Raw genomic sequence first — 21,444 nt, forward strand, 5'->3', positions numbered from 1 at the left:
GCATACAACTAGGTCCAGACCGTTCTGCCTTCATCATTAGCACACCATCCACTGTATTGGCTGCTTCCCACTTAAGTGTCTGCCAACAATTTTTTCTATAATAATACCACTTTAGATCTGGTAAGAACAGACTTAATGTTATTCAGCTCATATAATTATTAAGAAATGTAGCCACATTTAATCCCATTGGTGGGTTAATTTGGGGTTCAGGAAAGGGCCCCCAGCATTTCTTGTCTAAACCTTTTTGTCTTACATTGTCTAATGAGGGCTTCAAGGAGCACATGATGACCACCACCCCAAGGGAGATACTGGAACGCTATTAGGATGGAAGCCCAATCCCATCTGTCTAGACAGAGTGCTCTAAGAAGATCAAGGAATCACCCAGGAATCTTCATGGTGCCAAAGATGAGCAGATTTGGGGGTCCCATTTTCATCCTTTGCTGAAATAGTTTAGGGTCCAGATCATTGGTGCATTTACTCAGCCACTAAGAAAGACATCTACTTGTGTAGACAATAAAACAAAGAGAAGAGGTGCCATCCATTCCCCATTTTTTATTTCAGTTCTAAGGGGTTCTTGGCACAGTGTCACTGGCCAGGCATGCCAGCCTTAGAAAGTAAAGCTATTAGAATCTTCTCAAAGAGGGAAGAAAGCATCCTACTCTGAATATTCCCTTGTGGTACAAGTATTCTGCAAGAGCAGATTTATGGTACTGTAGCACAGGAGTCAGTAGTTAAAATTTGCTAAAATCAGTGCATGTGTATCAGACATGGTATGATTTCTGCAGAAAACACATTTTATCATTATCGATTCATGATTAGGGTCATTAGTGAGGAAGATATGAACTCCAATACCATTCCAAGAAAAAAAGGAAATGCTTTGGGAATACATCTCATTAAAGTATTTCATTAATTATCAGTACATTATATTAGATCATTTAACTCACCCGGCCAATCTTTCTGTGATCTCTATTTTTGGCTTCCTCTTGGAATTTCTCCCACTCTTTCAACATTTTAGGATCTGGGAATGAAATACCATAAACTCTTTGAAGAGTTTCCATATCAGCTTTGCCTTCCCAATATGTAGACGAATTCTGCAAACAAGCATTAATGCAATAATAGTCACAACAAATATTCATTGAATTGAAATAGCCTTCCTATTTGTCAACACCTTACAGTCACTATAGCTATTATACACTCTGATGACCACCACCATTGATTTCACTGATCAGGAAATAGCTATCAAAGGGTTATTCCTCATAACCTGTGAAAACAAGTGATTATAATCATCTTTGTTCTAACAAAAGCAGGTGAGAACATTCAGCAGCAGAAGTACAACACTCATCCAGATGCATCATGACCACTACTTTCAGTACCCAGCTCTTATCCATCCATAAGAAAGAAGCTTCTGTTTAAAAATTACCTCACAGGGGCAGCTAGATGGCACAGTGGATAGAGCGCCGGCCCTGGAGTCAGGAGTACCTAGTTCAAATCCAGCCTCAGACACTTAATACTTACTAGCTGTGTGACCCTGGGCAAGTCACTTAACCCCAATTGCCTCACTAAAAACAAACAAAAAAACCAAAACCAACCAAACAAACAAACAAACAAATTACCTCACATACAACCACTAAGTTAAATTGGAGGGAAAATAGCTGGCAATACTATACATGTAACTTTCATATAATTCAAATCTTATTTTCTTATGGCATTTAATCTATGTGGTATTCAAATTATAGTATATTAGCAGGATTCATTTCTTTCAAATGAGAACTTGGATAGCATTAAATTAGTCGTGCTAAAGTCAGATTACACACTATTGTAGTAAATAAAACAATTTTTTTGCAGTTTATGAAATTGTATTAACATTTAATATATTTGATATGATATAGGTCCTCTCTAAGAGGGTGCTACCTTTTATTTGTCTAAGCATAATAATAGCTAACTTTTCATAAGGCACTTTATTATCTGTAGTTTGCTTTAATTAAAGCTAGATGGCACAGTTTGCTTTAATTAAAGCAAACTGAGAAAAAAAATCTGTTTCAAGAATTCTGACAATTTCTGACCATTTTTGAGATCATTTGGCATGAGGGAAAAGTATTAGAAAAGATTTTCAAATGTAATGACTGGAATGACGCCACCTGCTAGAGACTTACTGTAGAAAAGCTCTGCCATGAAGTGAAGGTCTTTGAGGGCAAAGTGAAGGTCTTTGGCTTGTGGGAGGAAGAAGGGGGGAGCCTGGCACTGACTGGGGGTCTTTCCTGAGGACTCCGGCGGAGAATGGAGCTAGAAATGTGCTCTCCCTTTAATAGATAGATGAATGTAGGCCTTTTCTTCTCTCTTTACCAAATTCTCATTCTCCTTAATAAATGCTTAAACGTCTAACTCTTGCTAAAGCTTATAATTTGTTGGCGACCACTCATTAGATATTTTAGACAGACTAGCTAGAATTTTAGCCCTTAACACAAATGACTACTAGGTAGAAATAAAGTTATCATAAAAGAAAAGCACAATAATGAGAATATAAATATAAATAAAAATTAATTTAACATAAGAGGGAAAAGGGTCCTAAAATTCAAACCTAGGATTAGGAATGCCTTCTAGAAAAAATATTTATCTAAATAGACATGCTGATGTATTATAGGCTTACCTTGTGAATTTTCAAAGCCTTAATCTTGCCAGTATGTCTTACATGAGGACCTCTGCATAGATCTATTAAGGGACCACATCTAAAAGAAATGAAAGCAATTTACACAAAACTTAAGTGGATGGACCTCTATCACACTGAACTAACCATAAATTCTTATTGTGCTATTATTATAAGATATTGTAATATCTCACCTATAGACTGTAGTCGTTGGAGTATTCACTTTTTCATTTAAGATCCGACACTTGAATTTATTGTACTAAAAAGACAGAATATTTTAAAAGTAGCATAACTTTCATCTAAAATTTCAGCTCTGCATTACAAATTATCTACAATTGTCCCCACTCCTGAAATACATTCCCTTCTCATCTTTGTCTCTAAGAATCTCATCTTCTTTCAGAGCTTGGATAATATGTCATCTCCTCCTTAAAGCCTTTTCTGTTCCTCCAGGTCAATAGTGTTCTCTCCTTCCTTAAATTAACCTGTATTTACTTTTTATATACTTGAATGTAAGCTTCCTGAAGGCACGGTCTATCTTTTTATTTTTGTATCCCTTCTTACAATACTAGGTACTTAATTCACCTAAGTTCAACAAACATTAATTAAGAAACTAGTATATTGATAAAGATTTGAAAAACTGAATATCAAAATTCATGAATAACCTATAACCACATTCAATAAGGAAATGCTACATGTATAAAAGTTAACATTATTAAAATACTCAAGTTTCCTTAATAATCTTCAACTTAGCACACTAAACATCAGGTAGACAATTCCTAACACCAAAGGAAGATAAATAAGTGAGGCCATGTTACAAAATTAAGCAGTGAAACCCCCTCAGATCTGTTTCTTCTGATACTAAGCACAACTTACCTTAAACATTTCAAGCAACGTTTCCTTCTTAACTTCCAGTCTTTCAAATAACTGTTTCTCTTTAATGATTTTCTTACATAAAGTCTCCAAAGCAGAGTAATCATTGCTAGACACACCCCTGGGAGTGAAAGGAAGAAACATTTGTCTTCATTTCATTTTAAAGATTACAGAGGATGCAAAGATATTACAATATTTTAACATCAAAATTGTTTTAGTTTCATTGGAAGAACTAGTGCACGCGCGTGCATGTGCACGCGCATACACACACACACACGCACGCACACACTACACAGAAACACTGTTGTCCAGTTTTTTTTTTTTTCAGTTGCATCCCCATTTGGGGTTTTCTTGGCAGAGATACTGAGCAGTTTGCCATTTCCTTCTCCAGCTCATTTTACAGATGAAGAAACTGAGGCAAGCAGGGTTAAGTGACTTGCCCAGGGTATGCAGCTAGTAAATATCAGGTCAGATTTTAACTCAAGTCTCCCTGACTCCAGGCCTGGTGCTCTATCCACTGTACCACTTAGCTGCCCTACACATACATATGTGTATACATACACATACAGTGTATACATATATTACAGACTATACATACATACATATATAATACACTGGAGATTTTGCCACATTTTAGTATAACAAGTTTTTATGTTTCACATCAGACACAAGTCTTACTTTGGAGACAGCAAGAGCCTTAACCAGGAAAAGAGGAAAGCCACTGAGTGGAAAGAGAAAAGCTTCAGAGGCCGCAAAATAGCCTTCTGAACTCCAAGTCAGAAGAAATGGGTTTGATCCTGACTGTCACTTTTGGGTAGGGAAATCTAAGGAACTCACTTGCACTGTATAAGCACCCGTTTTCTGTATCTATAAAATCAAATTATGTTTGCCCTGCCTACCTGACAGGATTATTGCAAGGAAAGCCCTTTGTCAACTTTAAAGTACTATTTATACATGTGAGTTAGTGGTATTCTCTCCTCCCCAAAGCTAAGTTCCCTGTAGCTTTGGAGATTTAAGAACTAAAAAAGCGGGGGCAGCTAGGTGGCACAGTGGATAAAGCACCGGCCCTGGATTCAGGAGTACCTGAGTTCAAATCCGGCCTCAGACACTTGACTAGCTGTGTGATCCTGGGCAAGTCACTTAACCCCCACTGCCCTGCAAAAAATAAAAAATAAAATAAAAATAAAAACAAAACAAAACAAAACAAAAAAAAGAACTAAAAAAGCCTGAGGGCCAGCATTACTTCCATTAAGAGAAAAACAGTCCAAGTTATTTATTGTGAAAGTATAAGAAACCTTAATGAGAGGCAACCAAACTTATTCTATAAACAAAATATGTGGGAAAAAAATAATCCGCCTTATTTAGTCATGTCTCCTATGTTATGAAGACTTTAAATTTATGTACTCACATAATCAGAACTTGATTGAACTTACCCATCCTCAAGGTACATGTCATAATAAAAGCCATTTTCTATTGGTGGACCATAGCACAAACATCCACCATAGACTCTTTCCATGGCTTCACCCATTATGTGAGCACTTGAGTGCCAGTATACCTGAAAAACAAAAGATATATATGGTGGTATGAGACTCAGGGGCACATTACATGCAATACAGTAAATACAACACAAGACAGTCTATAAAACATGAAGAAAACTATTGGGTACCATGAATGTAATTTTAAAATATAGTACCAGGGGTCAGCTAGGTGGTGCAGTGCATAAAGCACCAGCCCTGGATTCAGGAGGACCTAAGTTCAAATCCAGCCTCAGACACATGACACTTACAAGCTGTGAGACCCTGGGCAAGTCACTTAACCCCCATTGCCCGAAAAAACAAAAACAAACAAAAAATTATATAGTAGTAACTTGTTTTTATAAATTGAATGTTTTTAAATGCACTAGGGAAGCTTGTTACTTAGAAACATCTTATAACTGAATTCTCTTTATAAATGAAAGATCCTCTCAAATTTTCCTTTTGCTTAAACATCTTCATGTATTTGGGTTAGTTTAAAACAAGTTACTTTCAAAAAAGTACCCAAGTGTTAACAGCTATTTTAAACTTAACACAAAGCAGTAAAAATTAGTCTAATATTTGGAGAATGACACAACATAATACTGCAATGTCATAAAAGTTGACAAATTTGAAGGATATAGGGAAATAATGAAAAGATATGTAAAGTAATACAAATTGAGATAGGAACCAGAAGCAGCATATATATCTCTTCTATTTAAAGGAGAAAAATAATGCCATTATTTATGTAGCAGAGCTTTAGAAGCACACAGATGGATTGTGAAGGTGACATGGTGATACAATGTTTTTACTGCTACTGGATAATTTTAAAAATTAAAATGTATGGCATAATATTGGTTGTTTTTCCCCTTCTCTAATTAAGACATAAGCAGTCCACATTTTGAGATTTTAGATTGACTCTATCCTTGGTCTGATTATTGGCTTAAGAGGGGTTTGATGTAAAATTTACATTTGTAGTTATAATAAATTTTTTTTTAATTTTAAATCATCTTTATGAAAGAGAAGAAGCACAAGGAAAAAGGCAGGAGACATATCCCTGCTGTAAGAACAATATGAATTAATGTATGTTATTTTGGAAAAAATCTTAATCTGCAGTTCAATAAACTAAAAGTATTTAAGGAGATTCTCACTACTGAGAGACATTCTCTTTTTCTTTGAAAGACAAGGCAAATGACAAGAAATCTGCTTGTCATAAATCCAAACAGGGATATAGCATGGCTATACATTTATGCTGTTCAAAGACTCTGGGAAACAGTTATGAATTCTTTAATTTGCATAGAAATAAAGCAGATTAAAGTAGATTGTGGGAAATGAGTCATATGGAGACTCTTTTTTCACCTTCTATACTTGAAGATATACACAGGTGAGCAGCATCTTAAGGAGAAAATTTAGAACTCATTTATATGCACAAAAGAATATGCATTGAATTGCACAGCTGATGAAAAAACATTTATTTCCCTAGTGGATATTCAAATTAAAATGCTAATTTATACAGCCTGAGAAAAAACATAGGGCATAATATATTGTGGAAGAAATCTGATAGAGTTTGATTGTTACTCAGGATATTATTGATTAATCACTTTAAAATATCTTTTACTGACATCTTGACATCTCATGGATTTCTCCCTGTATGTAAACCAAGCTTCTCAGAGACCCAGAGACCCATCTTTTACAACAGTTTTTTTTTAATTTTTTTTAATTTTAAATTTTTTAAATTTTTAAAAAGGGAAGTGAAACAAATTTCAGTAAAACTCATCAACACAATGAAAAAAATCTGACGCAATGTTCCTTTGGAGTCCATCATCTGCAAAGGAGCAGAGGGAGGTATCTTTTCTCATATCTCTTCTCTGGGGTCAAGCTAGTTCTTTACAGTTTTTCAATTTTGTTTCAATCACTTTGTAGCTGTTGTGCTTTCTATTTTCATTGATGTCATTCATTATTAATTCATGATTAAATATATGATTCTAAATCAATTCTAAATATATGATTCATTATTATTCATGATTAAATATATTTTTAAAAATTATCTAGATCTTCTCTTGCCAACAGGTTGTGATAAGGAAAAAGAGTTCATTTAATGTCACATCTTGATATTTTAACGGTAGCACATGCACATTTGGTTTGTTCCTGTCTCTCTCCCCTAACCCAAGAACAAAGACAAACATAAATTTGAAAGTAAAGCCAAGTTTTAGTGTTAAATTCAGTACATAAAAAATTGAAACCAGTTTAATAAGCTTTAGCTACTCATTTATATCACTCTGCTTGGGTAAGAATTTCAAAATGAATGGGAGAAAAAATCAACAAACATGAATGCTAACATTCCAATACAACAACGTGACTTGACTAAAAACTTACTGCTTGAGCTTCTTCGTCCTCAAACTTTAGAAGTTCCAAGGTACAGTCTTCCTCCAGAGGGCGGTCTAGATCCCAAACGACTTTATTTACTTTGGCAATTACTGTATTATCGGCCAGACCTTGACTAAAAATAATGATGACAATAGTTCATTTGAAATTTCAAACTGTGGGGCAGATTCTTTTTAACTCAACATTGAGGTTTTGATGGAAATGTTAAGAAAACTAAGAGAATCCAAAAGCAGAAAAATAAAAGGGAAAACCCCCCAATAAAGCACAAAGGATAACCCAATAGATACTGGAGAACTTCAGGTCTTACCAACTCTAAAATTCTGAGGATCTAATTGAATATGGAATAAAGTAATTTAATCTGAAAAGTCAGTTCTTCTAAATGACGTTGTGTGATTTAATTAATCTATTACTACATAAAATTAGCTTACTAAAGAGAAAATCAATTCTAAATGACTAAGGCCCCAATAATAACTTTCTTAAGATGTTTAAATAACTTCCTACAACTTTTAAAACTATACATCAGAGGACAGCTAGGTGGCGCAGTGGATAAGGCATCAGCCCTGGATTCGGGAGGACCTGAGTTCAGATCCAGCCTCAGACACTTGACACTTACTAGCTGTGTGACCCTGGGCAAGTCACTTAACCCTCATTGCCCTACAAAATAAATGATTAAAAAAAATAAAACTATACATTTGATCTCCTAGGAAAACAAGTAAAACACTAAAGAAATTTTGCAGATGACTATAACAATATTTAATTATGTACAGAAACATTGTTTTTGAGGGTATAAAAAACAATATTCCCATAATTTATATGAACACGGTTACAGTAATTAAACAAGGAAAATGGTTCACAATACTTTATTTCTTTTTCTTTCTTTTTCTTTTTTTGCAGGGCAATGAGGGTTAAGTGACTTGCCCAGGGTCACACAGCTAGCAGTGTCAAGTGTCTGAGGCTGGATCTGAACTCAGGTCCTCCTGAATCCAGGGCTGGTGCTTTCTCCACTGTGCCACCTAGCTGCCCCAATACTTTGTTATTAAGATAGGTTTTCTTTTCAAAAGACAGTAAGACAGATCGATTATTTTCTCTGTTAAGTGAAACAAAGCTTATAAAACCTATATTAACTCTGGCCTGGCCTAGGTTAATAATTACACAATGTAAAAAAATTCTGCATTAGTGTCATAAAGCTTTGGATGTAACAAAGTATTTCATTACACTAATAAAGAATATTTGAAAGGTAAGTGATATTTTTTTCTGTGTATAAGGCTTAGCTACAGTGTCAAGGCATTGACACTGTATATACTGATATTATTCTAGAGTTGGAGGGGTTTTTTTAGTCAATCAAATCAATACCAGTTTATGAGACACTATTTGCAAAGCACTGCACGTAAATACATTGCCCTTAAGGAGCTTACAATGTAGCTGAAAAGCCAGGAAGAAATAGAAAAATTTAAAATACAAGTGATAATATCTCAAGATGATACCCCCACCCAAAAAAGGTAACCTGGCAGGATGTGATTAAGGGTCAAATGCAAAATGCAACAAGACACTTAATTCAAAGACTCCTTTTTCATTAAACATATAAAACCCTCTGACTATATATAGGCCAGGAAAGTGGGGGACCTTATCTGAATGAAAATATATGTTGGTAACTACTCTAAAAGTTCAAAGAAGGCAAGAGATCAACTTCAGCCAGGAATGGTCTGAGACAAAACTCCTTGGAGGAAGAGGGAATGGAGAATTTAATCCTGAGACAAGAAAAACTTGGATAGGAAGAAAGGAGGATTCAACAACAAGGCATTCTAGACAGGATCATCAGGAATGAGTGTTGTCCCTCTGTTTATTTCATGCATTCCCTATATGAGATATTGTGATACTAAATTGCACAGGGTTATGTCCCCTAGTATTCAGAGCCTTCTGCAATCTAGCTTTACCTAGCTCATCAATTTATTTGAATCTCATTTACTCTTCCTCAAAAAAAGTCTTCTGCATTTCCACAGCCAGACTGACTCGTTCCTGATGATCTTGTCATTTCTTGTGTAATGGTTTTTACCACACAAGTAGGGGTTTGGAAGTGCAAGAAGGAAAGCCTCTTTTGGTTTTTATGAAGTGTCAAGATGCAACTTCTCTTCAGATCACTAATCAAATATGAAGATTTATATTAATTGCTTCAATTTGGATTCAATCAGGTCTCTCAGAGACATTTAACTCTTCTTTAATCCTGAACACCAAAACACTACAGAAGCCAGCCTGGTTTCTCAAGCATGGAATTAGAGCGAGAAACAAGAGACCTGAGTTAGAGAGCCCTGGCCCTATCACTAATTTGCTCTGTGGCTTAGGGTAGGTCTTTTTTGAACCTGAATTGCCAATCAGTAAATTAAGAATGGAGTGTACATTCAGTTCTGTTCTAACATGACATATGCATGCCTAAAAATCACAGCACTATGCAAAAGTGCTCAATAACAATCACAGAGCTCATATGGAAAACAGGACAAAGGGCACAACACCCCCAGCCATGTTTGATTTTCACCGCATTGCCGCCGATAGCCTACAAGGTGGATTCCTTTATGCTTGCTGCTTAGAAGATATCTCTTCTCTTGTTTCTTTCAAAATACAGTTTCCTTTTGCATGCACTGCCTGTTGTTTTCAAACTGCGATGTTTAGACATGTTTGGGATATTTTTTATATAAAAAAATTTACAGATACAAAAGAATAGCAAAATACAATTTAGTAAGATATTGCACATGGTGAACTGACATAGCTAGAAGATGTCTGAAGTGTGTGAATTTTGTGTATTCCTACAGGGATGATTCAGCTGGGTGCAGTTTTTGCATTAACCTAGCGTATTTCTCAGATAAAATTACACATGAGCAAATCTAAAATTTCCATTATGCTCAAATTGTTCCCTACTATATAAATTCTGTTGAAACAACTTCATGTTTTCAAAACAAGTATTATAGCAGAAGTATTAGATGATTATGTCCTTTCCAAATACAAAATTCTGCACCTTTATAAGAGAAATAAGAGCTTTATCAGCTCTCTCCTATTCCCCCCCGCCCCCGATCCCCAAACTTTTTTTGCAGTGTTCCAAAATAGGCTTGTAATTATTACAAACATTATAATTTTTAGATGCCCGAAACATCTACTTTCAAACCTGACTGAATCTTAAGTGTGACCGGGTCTTTAAAGTCATAAGACTATTTAACTTCTAAATACCTGGATGTTCCTTTCTACCTCCAATTATGGTTCTTTTGATATTATATAAGATGAAAGTCAAATCTGGCTAAATATGTGACACTTGTTTCTGGTCAAAATCAGGGTAAGTAAACAAAAATACCTTTTATTATTATTTTTTAAATTTTTTTTGGAGGGGGTGGTGAGGCAATTGGGGTTAAGTGACTTGCCCAGGGTCACACAGCTAGTAATTGTTAAGTGTCTGAGGCCAGATATGAACTCAGGTCCTCCTGAATCCAGGGCTGGTGCTCTACCCACTGCGCCACCTAGCACTGCCCCTACAAAAATACCTTTTAAAGGGAGTGAAATTAGAATTTTTTTCAAAGTAAATTTACTCTTAAATCCAAAAAACTATGGATTTTTTAAACCCCAATAAATTATTTTATATTTTGCATTATAAATAAGTAATGAAGAAAATATGAAATTATGTTAGGCAATTCAAGTAGATTATAAATAATATTATTGCAAAAATAAATATTCTTCATACCTAATTCCACAAGCCACTTGGTATGGAGTAGTCTTCCAGGATTCAGCATCAACTTGTTTACCATCCGGTAAGGTAACTTTAATTGGCTGACTATCTTTGGAAGCTTTCTCTAACATAATGGCATCATGTTCTGCCTTAAGTTTATTATACATCTCAAGACGTTTGTTGATATATTCAGGCCAAGGATTCAACTGCAAGACAAACAAAATGAGGAAAATAAAGGAAGTGTAAACATGCCTTTCTTTAGATAAACCATCACCCTTAGTTTAAAAGTTTTATTTTGTTTTTAGGCAAAGTGCCTTGTATGAAAAGCTGGCAACTGTGTTGGTGCAAAGTGTTAAAAACAGACCACTCTTATCAAGCAACATTTCAAGATGGTCTTACCTGGGATTAGATTGCTTCTTCGAAATTTGTTAGCCTTAAGATAATTAATAAATGTTCATTGTCCATTCATACATACAACCAAACATAATGGTCTACATGAGGTCTGATGACCAGAGGTCATTTTATTAAGCACTAAATATGCCAGTCACTGTGCTAAGCACTGGGGACACAAAAACAAAAGGCAAGTCCCTGACCTTAAGGAGCTCACAGTCTAATGGTGAAGTCAACATGCAGACAACTACGTACAAATTATATACAAGAAAACCCAGAAAAAAATCAAGAGGGAAGGCACTAGCATTAAGTGGGATCATGAAAGATTTCCTGCTGAAGATGGGATTTTAGTAGGGATTAAGAAAGCCAGGTGCAGAGACATGCAGATGAAAATGCTCAGGTAGGAGATGGAGTGGAAAAGAGTGTTGGGAGTGGGGGAGATGTAATGACATTGAAAAGCCAGAAATTTTTCTATTTGATGCTGAAAGTGATGGGAAGGGAGGCACTCGAGCTTACGGAGGATGACACAGCCAGACCCAGGCTTTAGGAAGATCATTGATTAATGAATGGAAGATGGGCTAGAGTAAGGAGATATACCAGCAGGCTACTGGAATGATTCAGATGTGAGGTGATGAGGGTCTGTACCAGGTTAGTGGCAGAAATTGGTATGCCTTGGCTAGATTGGATTTGGCAGGGGGAGGAGAGTGGTGGTGGTGGTAGTGAAAGTGAGGAGCTGATGGTGACACCTAGATCACAAGCCTGAGAGGATAGTGGTATTTAATAATGGGGATGCTAATTAGGAAGAGGAAGAGTTTTTTTTGGAGAAAGATAATGAGTTCAGTTTTGAAAATGTGGAGTTTAGGATGTCTGCAGGATATGCAGTTCAAGAAGACCAATAGGCCGGTGGAGTTGCTAGATTGCAGGTCAGCAGAAAGGTTAGAAATGGATAAGCAGATTTCAGAATCATCAATACAGAAATGATCACTGAATCCATGGGAGCTGATGAGATCACCAAGAGAAATATTATAGAGGAAGAAGAGGGCCCAGGATAGAGCCCTGGGGGACACCCACTATTAACAGGTTGGATGAAGACCCTGCAAAGGAGACTGAAAGGGAGCAGTCAAACAGGTTAGGTAAGGATCACCTCCCTAGTCTGAGACACAAGCCTTGATAATCTCTGCCACGATGGAAATTTTGGCAACAGCTGTTTGCTTTATGAAAAGATTCATCAACTACATTGGTTAGTTTTGATGAACTGCCTTTTCAACTCTTTTATTCTTTGTTATTAGTAACAAATAGAATCGGGGAGGAGGCAAGAAACAAGTATTTGTAAATAAAAATAATAAAAAATTAAAATATCAACAATTTTATAAAAAGGAAAAGTTCAGCCTTAGTAACCTGACCAATCTAAGATGTATTCTTTGGTCACAACAACCCAGAACAATATGTACAATGACACTCACTACTAGTAGCCAGTGGGGGGGAAAAAAATCATTGCACTAAAAGATTTCCTTTTAATTCTATAGTGACTATAACAGTTTTGTATGCTTTACAAACATTTAATTTAGTGGTCTGTACTTTAAATGTTGATTAAACAAGTAGATGTACTACCAGAAGAACTCATACCCATTATGATAGTCAGGTGAAATCTGAAGACAAAAAGTAATCTGAAGCTACAACAAACAAATTCTATCAATGATGTCAGAGCCATCATGTTTGGATTTTGGCACCACGATCCCTCAAGTACTGTATAAGGAAGATTAGTTGACAAAGAAAACAAGGCTGGGAAGAGAAGCTGAAGTAACTCAACTACCCACAGAGGAGGTCTGTGCTACTAGGACTAAAGATTTTTTTTTAATTACAATTTTATTAACGTAAAAAAACCTTAAACATAAGACATCTTAAGCATAAGATCTAGTATGCATAGATGTTCATAACAAAATTATGATAATCACATTGGTCACATATGAAAATCTATATTCCTTTCTGAATTTTAAATTCATTGCCTCTGTTAGAAAGTGAGTGGCACTGTTTCATTTTCATTCTTTTTGACTCCTGGTTTATCAGTGTCAATCTGTGAAGACTTCTCAAGTTGTTTTTCCTCTACCCTGTTAGCATTTTTAAGTGTGTGTTAAGTGTCTGAGGCTGGATTTGAACTCAGGTCCTCCTGACTCCAGGGCCGGTGCTCTATCCACTGCGCCACCTAGCTGCCCCCTCTATATTCTTAGTAAAAGAGGAAGCACAGTTCTTTGCTGAGAGGGAGGAGTTGGAAAAAGCAAACTATTTTAATCAGCTACATGAATGGTAGAGAAAACTCTCCATAAAAAGCTAGTGGAACCTGTTCTAACATATAGCTTAAAATTGGTTCCTTTGCTCTGCTGCATTCCATTGGAGATTTTGTATTGGTTTCTAGTAAAATGCCTAGAATGACTAAAACAGAAAGTGGAATATTGCTCATAGGGAGTCAAGATCAAACAGAACATAAGACGGGTATAAGGCTAGCTAATTACACCCTGTCACACTACAACCAGAGATGAGTTTAAATGTTTTCTGTGAGTCTAAATCCAATGAAACATGGGTCTCAGGACTAGGAGAAAGATTATAGCTTTCAGAGGTCATCTATTCCAACTGCATATTTTCATAAATGATGAAACTGAGGCCCATGGAAATTAAGTGAATTTCCTATGGTCACATTGAGCTGGCATTTGAACCCAGGTCCTTGGATTCCAGAACAATTTGTCTTTCCACAGCACCAGTGTCCACTCTAGGTCTTGAGAAATCCCAGAAGACACAGCCTAGATATAAATTACTTTCAAGGTAACCTATGGTCTATACCAACCTCTAGGATTCAGAAAACTGGGTTCCTTTTAAGCTCCTTTCCAAAATAAGCTTAAGAACTACATTAATATTTCTTAAATCTTCAGCAAAAGGGTCTTAGAACAGGTTTCTAACCTTTTTGGCCATAAACACCTCTTGACATCTACTTTTTTCCTGTTTCCTTTCTATTTTAATATTTTTTAGAATTTTATTTTTGTTATTTAATGCTTCACCAAAAAAAAAATGAACAAATTTCCATATGCAAACAGAAAATGAGGACTATATACAAATCTGTGACTCTCCTGTTCTATTTTTTTAAAAAATCAATGACCCTCTTTTCTTTTTTTTCCCCTAATATGACTATCACTAGCTCTAGCACCACCACCCATTTAAAAAAAAAAGAAAGAAAAGAAAAAAGAAACTCCTCCTAGAGAAAAATTAACATAGTTAAGGAAACCAAATCCACAGCCCACATTTCAATTTTATGGTGGTCTCCATTTTAGCTTTTCTTTCCAGGTTTCCCCTGTCCTGCAATCCTACAATGGAAGTATCTTTAACTACAACATCCCAATCTTTTTCATTTCCCCTCATGAACAGCTTCTAATCTCAATTCTCTTCTTTTTAGAGGCTTCCTTTAGCATTATATAATCATAATTAGCAGAATGTAAATTCCCAAATATTAGAATTCCTAGACCTAACTTTGGATATTAAAAGAAAAAAATTCCTTCCAACTAAGTATTTGATAGTGTCAGTTTTAAAAATTTACCTCCGTTCGACCTCCATCGGTAGAGCCTTCTTTATTTTTCTTTTTTCCTTCTTTCTGCTTTCCTTCACCTCCACCTAACTGAATAAGAGAAAAAATAAAGTTTAGGGATTTATATTTTAAATCTTTTTTTTCCTCCTAAAAACATGGGAATGTTTTTTACAGAAGCTAAAATAAAATCAGCAAAAAATCCAACTTAAAAAACCCTAAAATTTGATGAGTAGTAATGAGCAGCTGGCATCTAACATGACAAACCCTGTTTAGGTAGAATAGATTCAGGTGCAAGTATATAATATTTTAATTTTTTAAGTAATAAACATTTTTATTTATAGTTTTGGGTTCCAATTTTTATTCCTCCTTCTCCCCCCCCCCTTCCTGAGGTGGTAAGCAATAAGATATAGGTTAAAGTATATAATGTTTTATATTTATTAGCTTTCTTTTCATCTGAGTAGTGTTCATTTGTACAAAAAAGCAAGTACAGAATTTATTTCCTTCTGTTGACCTAGCTGATCACTCTACCTCTGGTTTCACCCATCCTTCAGTTCCAACCGTTTATTTATTTATTTCGCTGTTGATTATTTGAGACTGGGTCTCCCTATTGCACCAAGCTAGAAGTGCAGTGGCCACTCATAGGCCTGATGCCCTGCAGAATGGCAGAGAATCATTTGTTTTACCTTAAGCAGCTTGACAGGTCCCTGTTCAGTGTGGACAACTAATCAGCTTTAGATACACCAGCTCAGAATTCTCCAGCTTAAGCAATTCACCAGACTCAGTCCCACCCAGTAGCAAGGATTATAGGTACATGCCCACCAACCTGACTTGACTATCCCTTACTTTAGGTCAATCCCACCATCCACCTTCACTACTTTACTCGAAAAAAGTCTAGAACTACAGGACAAAGTCATAAAAGTTCACTGCTTTGATTCATTACAAATTCATGCTACCTAATTTCAATTTGGGGCATCCCTAGCTAGGAATTCTTTGTATTCATCTCTGATTAACTTCCTAATGAGCACCTAGTGGCACAGCAGATAGGCACAGTTCCAGTCCTGGAATCAGGAAGACCAGTGTTCAAATCTGAATTCTGATACTTACAAGCTCTGTGACCCTGGGGCAAGTCACTTAACATGTTTGCTTTCAGTTTCCTCATCAGAAAAATCGGGATAATAGTTATTCCTTCCATGTGGGACTTGCTGGTCATTTCAATATATTGTGGGTCAGCATAAGAAATTAAATAGGAAGAGGGGAGCTAGGTGGCACAGTGAATAAAGCACTGGCCCTGGATTCAGGAGGACCTGAGTTCAAATCCAGCCTCAGATACTTAACACTTACTAGCTGTGTGACCCTGGGCAAGTGACTTAACCCTCATTACCTCACACACACACAAAAAAAAAAAGAAAGAAAAAAGAAAGAAATTAAATGGGAGTCATCCGGGATTCCTTACTATCTCTCACCCCCCACCCCACCCCCATCCCCATTCCATCTGTGGCTAAGGCCTATTGATTTCACCTTTTATGTCATCTTTTGAACATGTCCCCTTGTCTCTTCTGACACTGCCACATTAGTGCAGGCCCTCATCACTACCTTACTCAGGGAGTATTACAATAGCTAGCTAGTAGGTCTATCCATCTTAAATCTCTCCCGACTCCAGTCTACCCTTTCAGTCACAAGTGATTTTCCTAAAGTGCAGGTCCAATCATGTTGCCCCGATCCACCCCAACCTCCCCAATAAATTCAAGCAGCTTCCTACTGCCTCTAGGATCAAATACAAAATTGGCATTCAAAGTCCTTCAAGGGGGCAGCTAGGTGGCCCAGTGGACAGAGCACCAGTCCTGGAGTCAGGAGGACCTGAGTTCAAATCCAGCCTCAGACACTTAACACTTACTAGCTGTGTGACCCTGGGCAAGTCACTTAACCCCAATTGCCTCACTTTAAAAAAACAAAACAAAACAAAAAAACCAAAGTCCTTCAAAACCTAGCCTTCCTCATGCCCCACTTTTCCAGTCTTCTTATATCTTATTCCCTGCCATTTACTCTTTAAAACATAAACAAGACACTCCAAATCTCAGCTCTGGGCATTTTCCTAGGCTGACTCCCCATACCCAGAATGCTCACATTCCACTTTTGAATACTGCCTGACCTTGCTGGCTTCCTTAAAATAGCAACTAAAATCCCACCCTTTATAGGAAGCCTTTCCCAATCTCTCTTATTTCTAGTGCCTCTGAATTACTTCCTACTTATCCTGTATAAGGCTTGCTTCATAAATATATATAAATATATATGTTTACATCCTTAAGGGCAAAGGAACTATATTTTACCTTTTTGATCCCCAATGCTTAACTGCAGTACCTGACACATAGCAGGTGTTTAATAAATGTTGATTAATAGATTGACTGAATGTCATTCAAGGTTCTTGATTAGGAGAATGCATAAGAGGAAGCAATCAAATTCAGACCTGGTCTACAGTGAGAAAAACCAAATGTGTTACACCTCTTGGAAATTTTATTTACTCCCCAGTGTTTGCTTATAAAGTTCAACTTCTAACCTCCCCCCCATCTGAGTCTCATCACAGAAGGCTCATAACCACTTAATAATGGGCATAAATTCAAACTACTTAAAGATGGAAGACCTGAATAGTTTTATCTCCTCCATCTCTCTACCTCTAGGTGTAACATTATTTAAGCTCATTTGAACAAATCTATGTCTCTAGGGAAGGAGACTGCTCCATTTTTATTCCTGTTCAACAACTCTTGTTTTAAAATTATTCCAAATTCCAACTACACCCAAAGGGCTATAAAACTGCATATCCTTTGACACAGCAATATCACTACCCAAAGATATCAAGGAAAAGGGAGAAGGACTTCATTGTACAAAAAATATTTATGCTAGCTCTTTTTGTGGTGGCAAAGAATTGGAAATTGTGGGGATAACCATCAATCAATTGGGGAATGACTGAACAAGTTGTGGTATATGATTGTGATGGAACACCATTGTGTGAAATTTTGAAGATGGTTGCAGAAAAACCTGAGAAGCCTTATATGAACTGATGCAAAATGAAGTGAGTATAACCCAGAGAACATAGTACAAATTAACAGCAATACTGTAATGATGATTAAATGTGAGACTTAGCTACTCTAATTAAGTCAATGATACAAAGAACCCATGATGAAATATGTTATCTACCTCCAGAGAGGAAACTAATGAAGTGAGTGCAAATTGAAGCATACTTTTACCACTTTAGTTTTCTTTTTTGTTGGTCTGTGTCTTCTTTTGCAAATATGGCTAATATGGAAATGTTTTTCATGAGCTTATATGTGTAATCAATATCAGCGGTAAGGGAAGTGTGGGAAAGGGGTATTTGGAAACTAGAAACAATTTAGAAATCAACATTAAAAATTTCTAAAAATCTAATTGAGGAATTTAACAAAATAAATAAAAATATATTTCTAAAATTATTCCAAATTCCTCATGCTGTTTTGTTTGCCGAAGTTCTGTTATCCTGGGAGGTAGAGGGCATTCTTCATATCTATATTCCCAAGATCCATGATTGCATCCCTTCCATGCTTTTAGTAAAACCTGAATTCTGTAGCCCAAAATAAAAGTCATCCCTTAGTGGTCAAGTGCTAAGAACCACACTCAAAGGATTACAAATTTAAAGCTGGAAAGGACTGATAACAACTCCCTCATTTTACAGGTGCTGAAACTAAGGCCAAAAGACTTAAAAGTGATTTGTTCAAGGCAGCTAGGTGGCGGCGCAGTGGATAAGGTACTGGCCCTGGATTCAGGAGTACCTGAGTTCAAATCCTGCCTCAGACACTTGACATGTACTAGCTGTGTGACCCTGGGTGAGTCACTTAACCCCCACTGCCCCGCCAAAAAAAAAGTGATTTGTTTAAACCACACAGATTTCAATGGGTAGGGTCAGAATTTGAACCCTGGTTCTCTTGACACCAAATTCTATGCACTCTTTACGGAACCACCAGTGCTTGTCATAAAATGACCTCTAATATTTTTTTTAATCTGCCACTTTAATTCGAGTACGTTCCCGTTGTTAATTATTTTATATTTATCTTGTATGTAGCTTACTATGCATATATATACTAATATGTAGATTACTATTGTGTGTATATATACATGTTTCCTTGAATGTTGTTTCCCCCATTAGACGGTGAGTTCTTCGAAGGCAGAGGCTGTCTTTAGCCTTTGTTTTCTCTTGCTCTTAGCACGGTGCCTAGCACATAGTAGGTGCTTAGTATTTATTGACTGATACCGCGGAAACAGCATCAGCTTGAATTGATGCAGGTAGGTTCAAATCCCAACAATCATATGATTATGAAGTGGTCACTTCACCTGTCCGAACCTCAGTTATTTTATATATAAAATAAAGGGATTGGGAGAGATAACCCGTGAGGTCATTCTGGCTGTCTAGGTATACAACCTGAGCTCGAGATCCTCTTCTCCCGGCCTTAGAACTACAACCGCCCTCCCCAAATGTGAAGCCCCAGAAAAGGTCCGGGGTGCCGGGCCGCCTGTCACTTGCAGGCACCCCCTCTCTTGTTCCGGGATGGGCTGCGGGACCCAGAAACGTGGACTAGTCGTCCTGCACCCCATTCCCTCATCGAAAACCTCCGAAGCTTACCGGCTTCTCTTCGCCACTCATCTTCCCTGTGGGATCCACGGCTACCTCCTGGGACATCGTCAGACGCTATGGGGGCAGCGAAGGGACAAGCTGGGAACAGAGACCCTCAGTCGACGGGGAAGAAAGGTGAACGAAGAGGTAGCCCGAGTTAGTTCAAAGGAAGAAAGGCTAGAGGAAAGGCAGGAACGAATGCACCTACACTGCGCTTGCGCCACGTGGCTACTACTACCGCACCAGCTGATGCAACCGGAGCACACCCAAGCCCTGCCTCCTGAGCCCGGTTTCTGGTCTCAGTGCCCAATTAGCAAAGCGATGGGCGGGCCTGCTCATCTTCTTAGCCAATGGAGTGGCTGCTTTCGAAGTCGGGTTTGTACGGGAGCGCTGGGGGGGGGGGGGAAACCTATGCTACTAGACCCTCTCATCCCAAGGGAAGGAAATCTTGCTGACTGAGCCGGTCGCGGGAAGGCAAGAGTGAAAAGTGTTGTGCGCGCGCATTTGCGCCTGCGCTGTGGTGGGAGTTTTTCTAACCCGGCTAGTCTGTCATTTCGCCTTCTCGGCTACCGTAGTTCTTGGGTGGAACTAACAAGGGGAGAGGTAGCAATGGTCGGGAAGGAACCTGTTAAAAAAGAAGCGTGTTGGGGCGAACGGTTGTTTCGCCTTCGTGAGAGTCTTGGATTAGGCCAGGTCAATAAAGCATCATAGTACAATGCTGGAAGTCAAAGGACTGAATCCTGCGTCTGCTGTTTAGTACATAGGCGCGAGCACGACTCGACGTCCTGGGCCTTAGTTTTCCTCCTGGAAAATAAGGGGGAGGGAAATTGGTTTAGAGGAGGCTCCGACGCCCTTCCTAGATGGAAGGCCCTGTTTGTGCTGCTGTTGGTGAAGAGAAGAATTTTTTAAAAGGGGTGGGGAAGGGGGAGAGCCGGTAACGTTACACCCAGACCCAGAGAACTGACTCACAAACCGGAAGTGTACCTAGAGAATCAAGTTGCGGATCACGTGGAAGGACCGGCGGGTGGGCCTTCCGGTTCAGGGTTCCTTCAGCTTCCCGTTCTGAGTATAGCATCGTTACTATCTCGTATTTTGAGAAACTCAAGCTCTTTAGTCATAATGAGGGAGCTTCCCAGATTTACTTTTATAGGGAAACTTAAGTGCTTCCAAGGAGTACAGTCGACTCCATTTTCCAAATCTGTCAAAACAAGAAAGACAGGGGTCATCATTCCTTTGTAGTTAAAGTGTGCCACCGTGCCCTGCTATTTCTGGAGATCAGTGGGCTCTTCCATTGGGGGTGGCGGGCGAGGCTCCTCTTAGCACCCAAGCCCTCATCCTGTTGGGCTCCAATTAGCGCCTTCCTTAAATTGCTACTCAACAATCCAACATCTCACATCTCAACATCCGCACAATACAAAAATATAAGAATATTTGTCTCTGCAGATCACTGTGCTACTGGCAAGGCTTAAAAATTTCTGATTAACTCTTACTCCGATTAACTTTTTTTTTTTTAAGTGAGGCAATTGGGGTTAAGTGACTTGCCCAGGGTCACACAGCTAGTTAAGTATTAAGTGTCTGAGGCCGGATTTGAACTCAGGTACTCCTGACTCCAGGGCCAGTGCTCTATCCACTGCACCATCTAGCTGCCCCCCATTAACTTTTACTGTGGGTTGTTTTTTTTTCTCCCCCTGCTGTTTGTTCTAAAGATCAGACTAAACTCGGAAATGC

The 21,444-nt window shown here is 37.7% G+C and overlaps 1 protein-coding gene across 1 annotated transcript in view; it reads right to left on the reverse strand.

Moving 5' to 3' along the window:
• TARS1 (threonyl-tRNA synthetase 1) overlaps nucleotides 1-20,010 on the reverse strand; it is a 35,856-nt gene extending 15,846 nt beyond the window's left edge. Inside the window, exons 1-9 of the mRNA XM_043978417.1 lie at nucleotides 19,726-20,010; nucleotides 15,090-15,167; nucleotides 11,132-11,322; nucleotides 7,402-7,525; nucleotides 4,948-5,069; nucleotides 3,518-3,635; nucleotides 2,839-2,903; nucleotides 2,648-2,726; nucleotides 945-1,091 (exon numbers count right to left, since the gene is read on the reverse strand). Of these exons, the coding sequence (XP_043834352.1) occupies nucleotides 945-1,091; nucleotides 2,648-2,726; nucleotides 2,839-2,903; nucleotides 3,518-3,635; nucleotides 4,948-5,069; nucleotides 7,402-7,525; nucleotides 11,132-11,322; nucleotides 15,090-15,167; nucleotides 19,726-19,782 (981 nt within the window). The 5' untranslated portion in view covers nucleotides 19,783-20,010. The remainder of the gene's footprint in view (nucleotides 1-944; nucleotides 1,092-2,647; nucleotides 2,727-2,838; nucleotides 2,904-3,517; nucleotides 3,636-4,947; nucleotides 5,070-7,401; nucleotides 7,526-11,131; nucleotides 11,323-15,089; nucleotides 15,168-19,725) is intronic.
• Nucleotides 20,011-21,444: the final 1,434 nt, after the last annotated feature.

This window comes from Dromiciops gliroides, chromosome 1 (assembly GCF_019393635.1).
Source record: "Dromiciops gliroides isolate mDroGli1 chromosome 1, mDroGli1.pri, whole genome shotgun sequence".
NCBI lineage: Eukaryota > Metazoa > Chordata > Mammalia > Microbiotheria > Microbiotheriidae > Dromiciops > Dromiciops gliroides.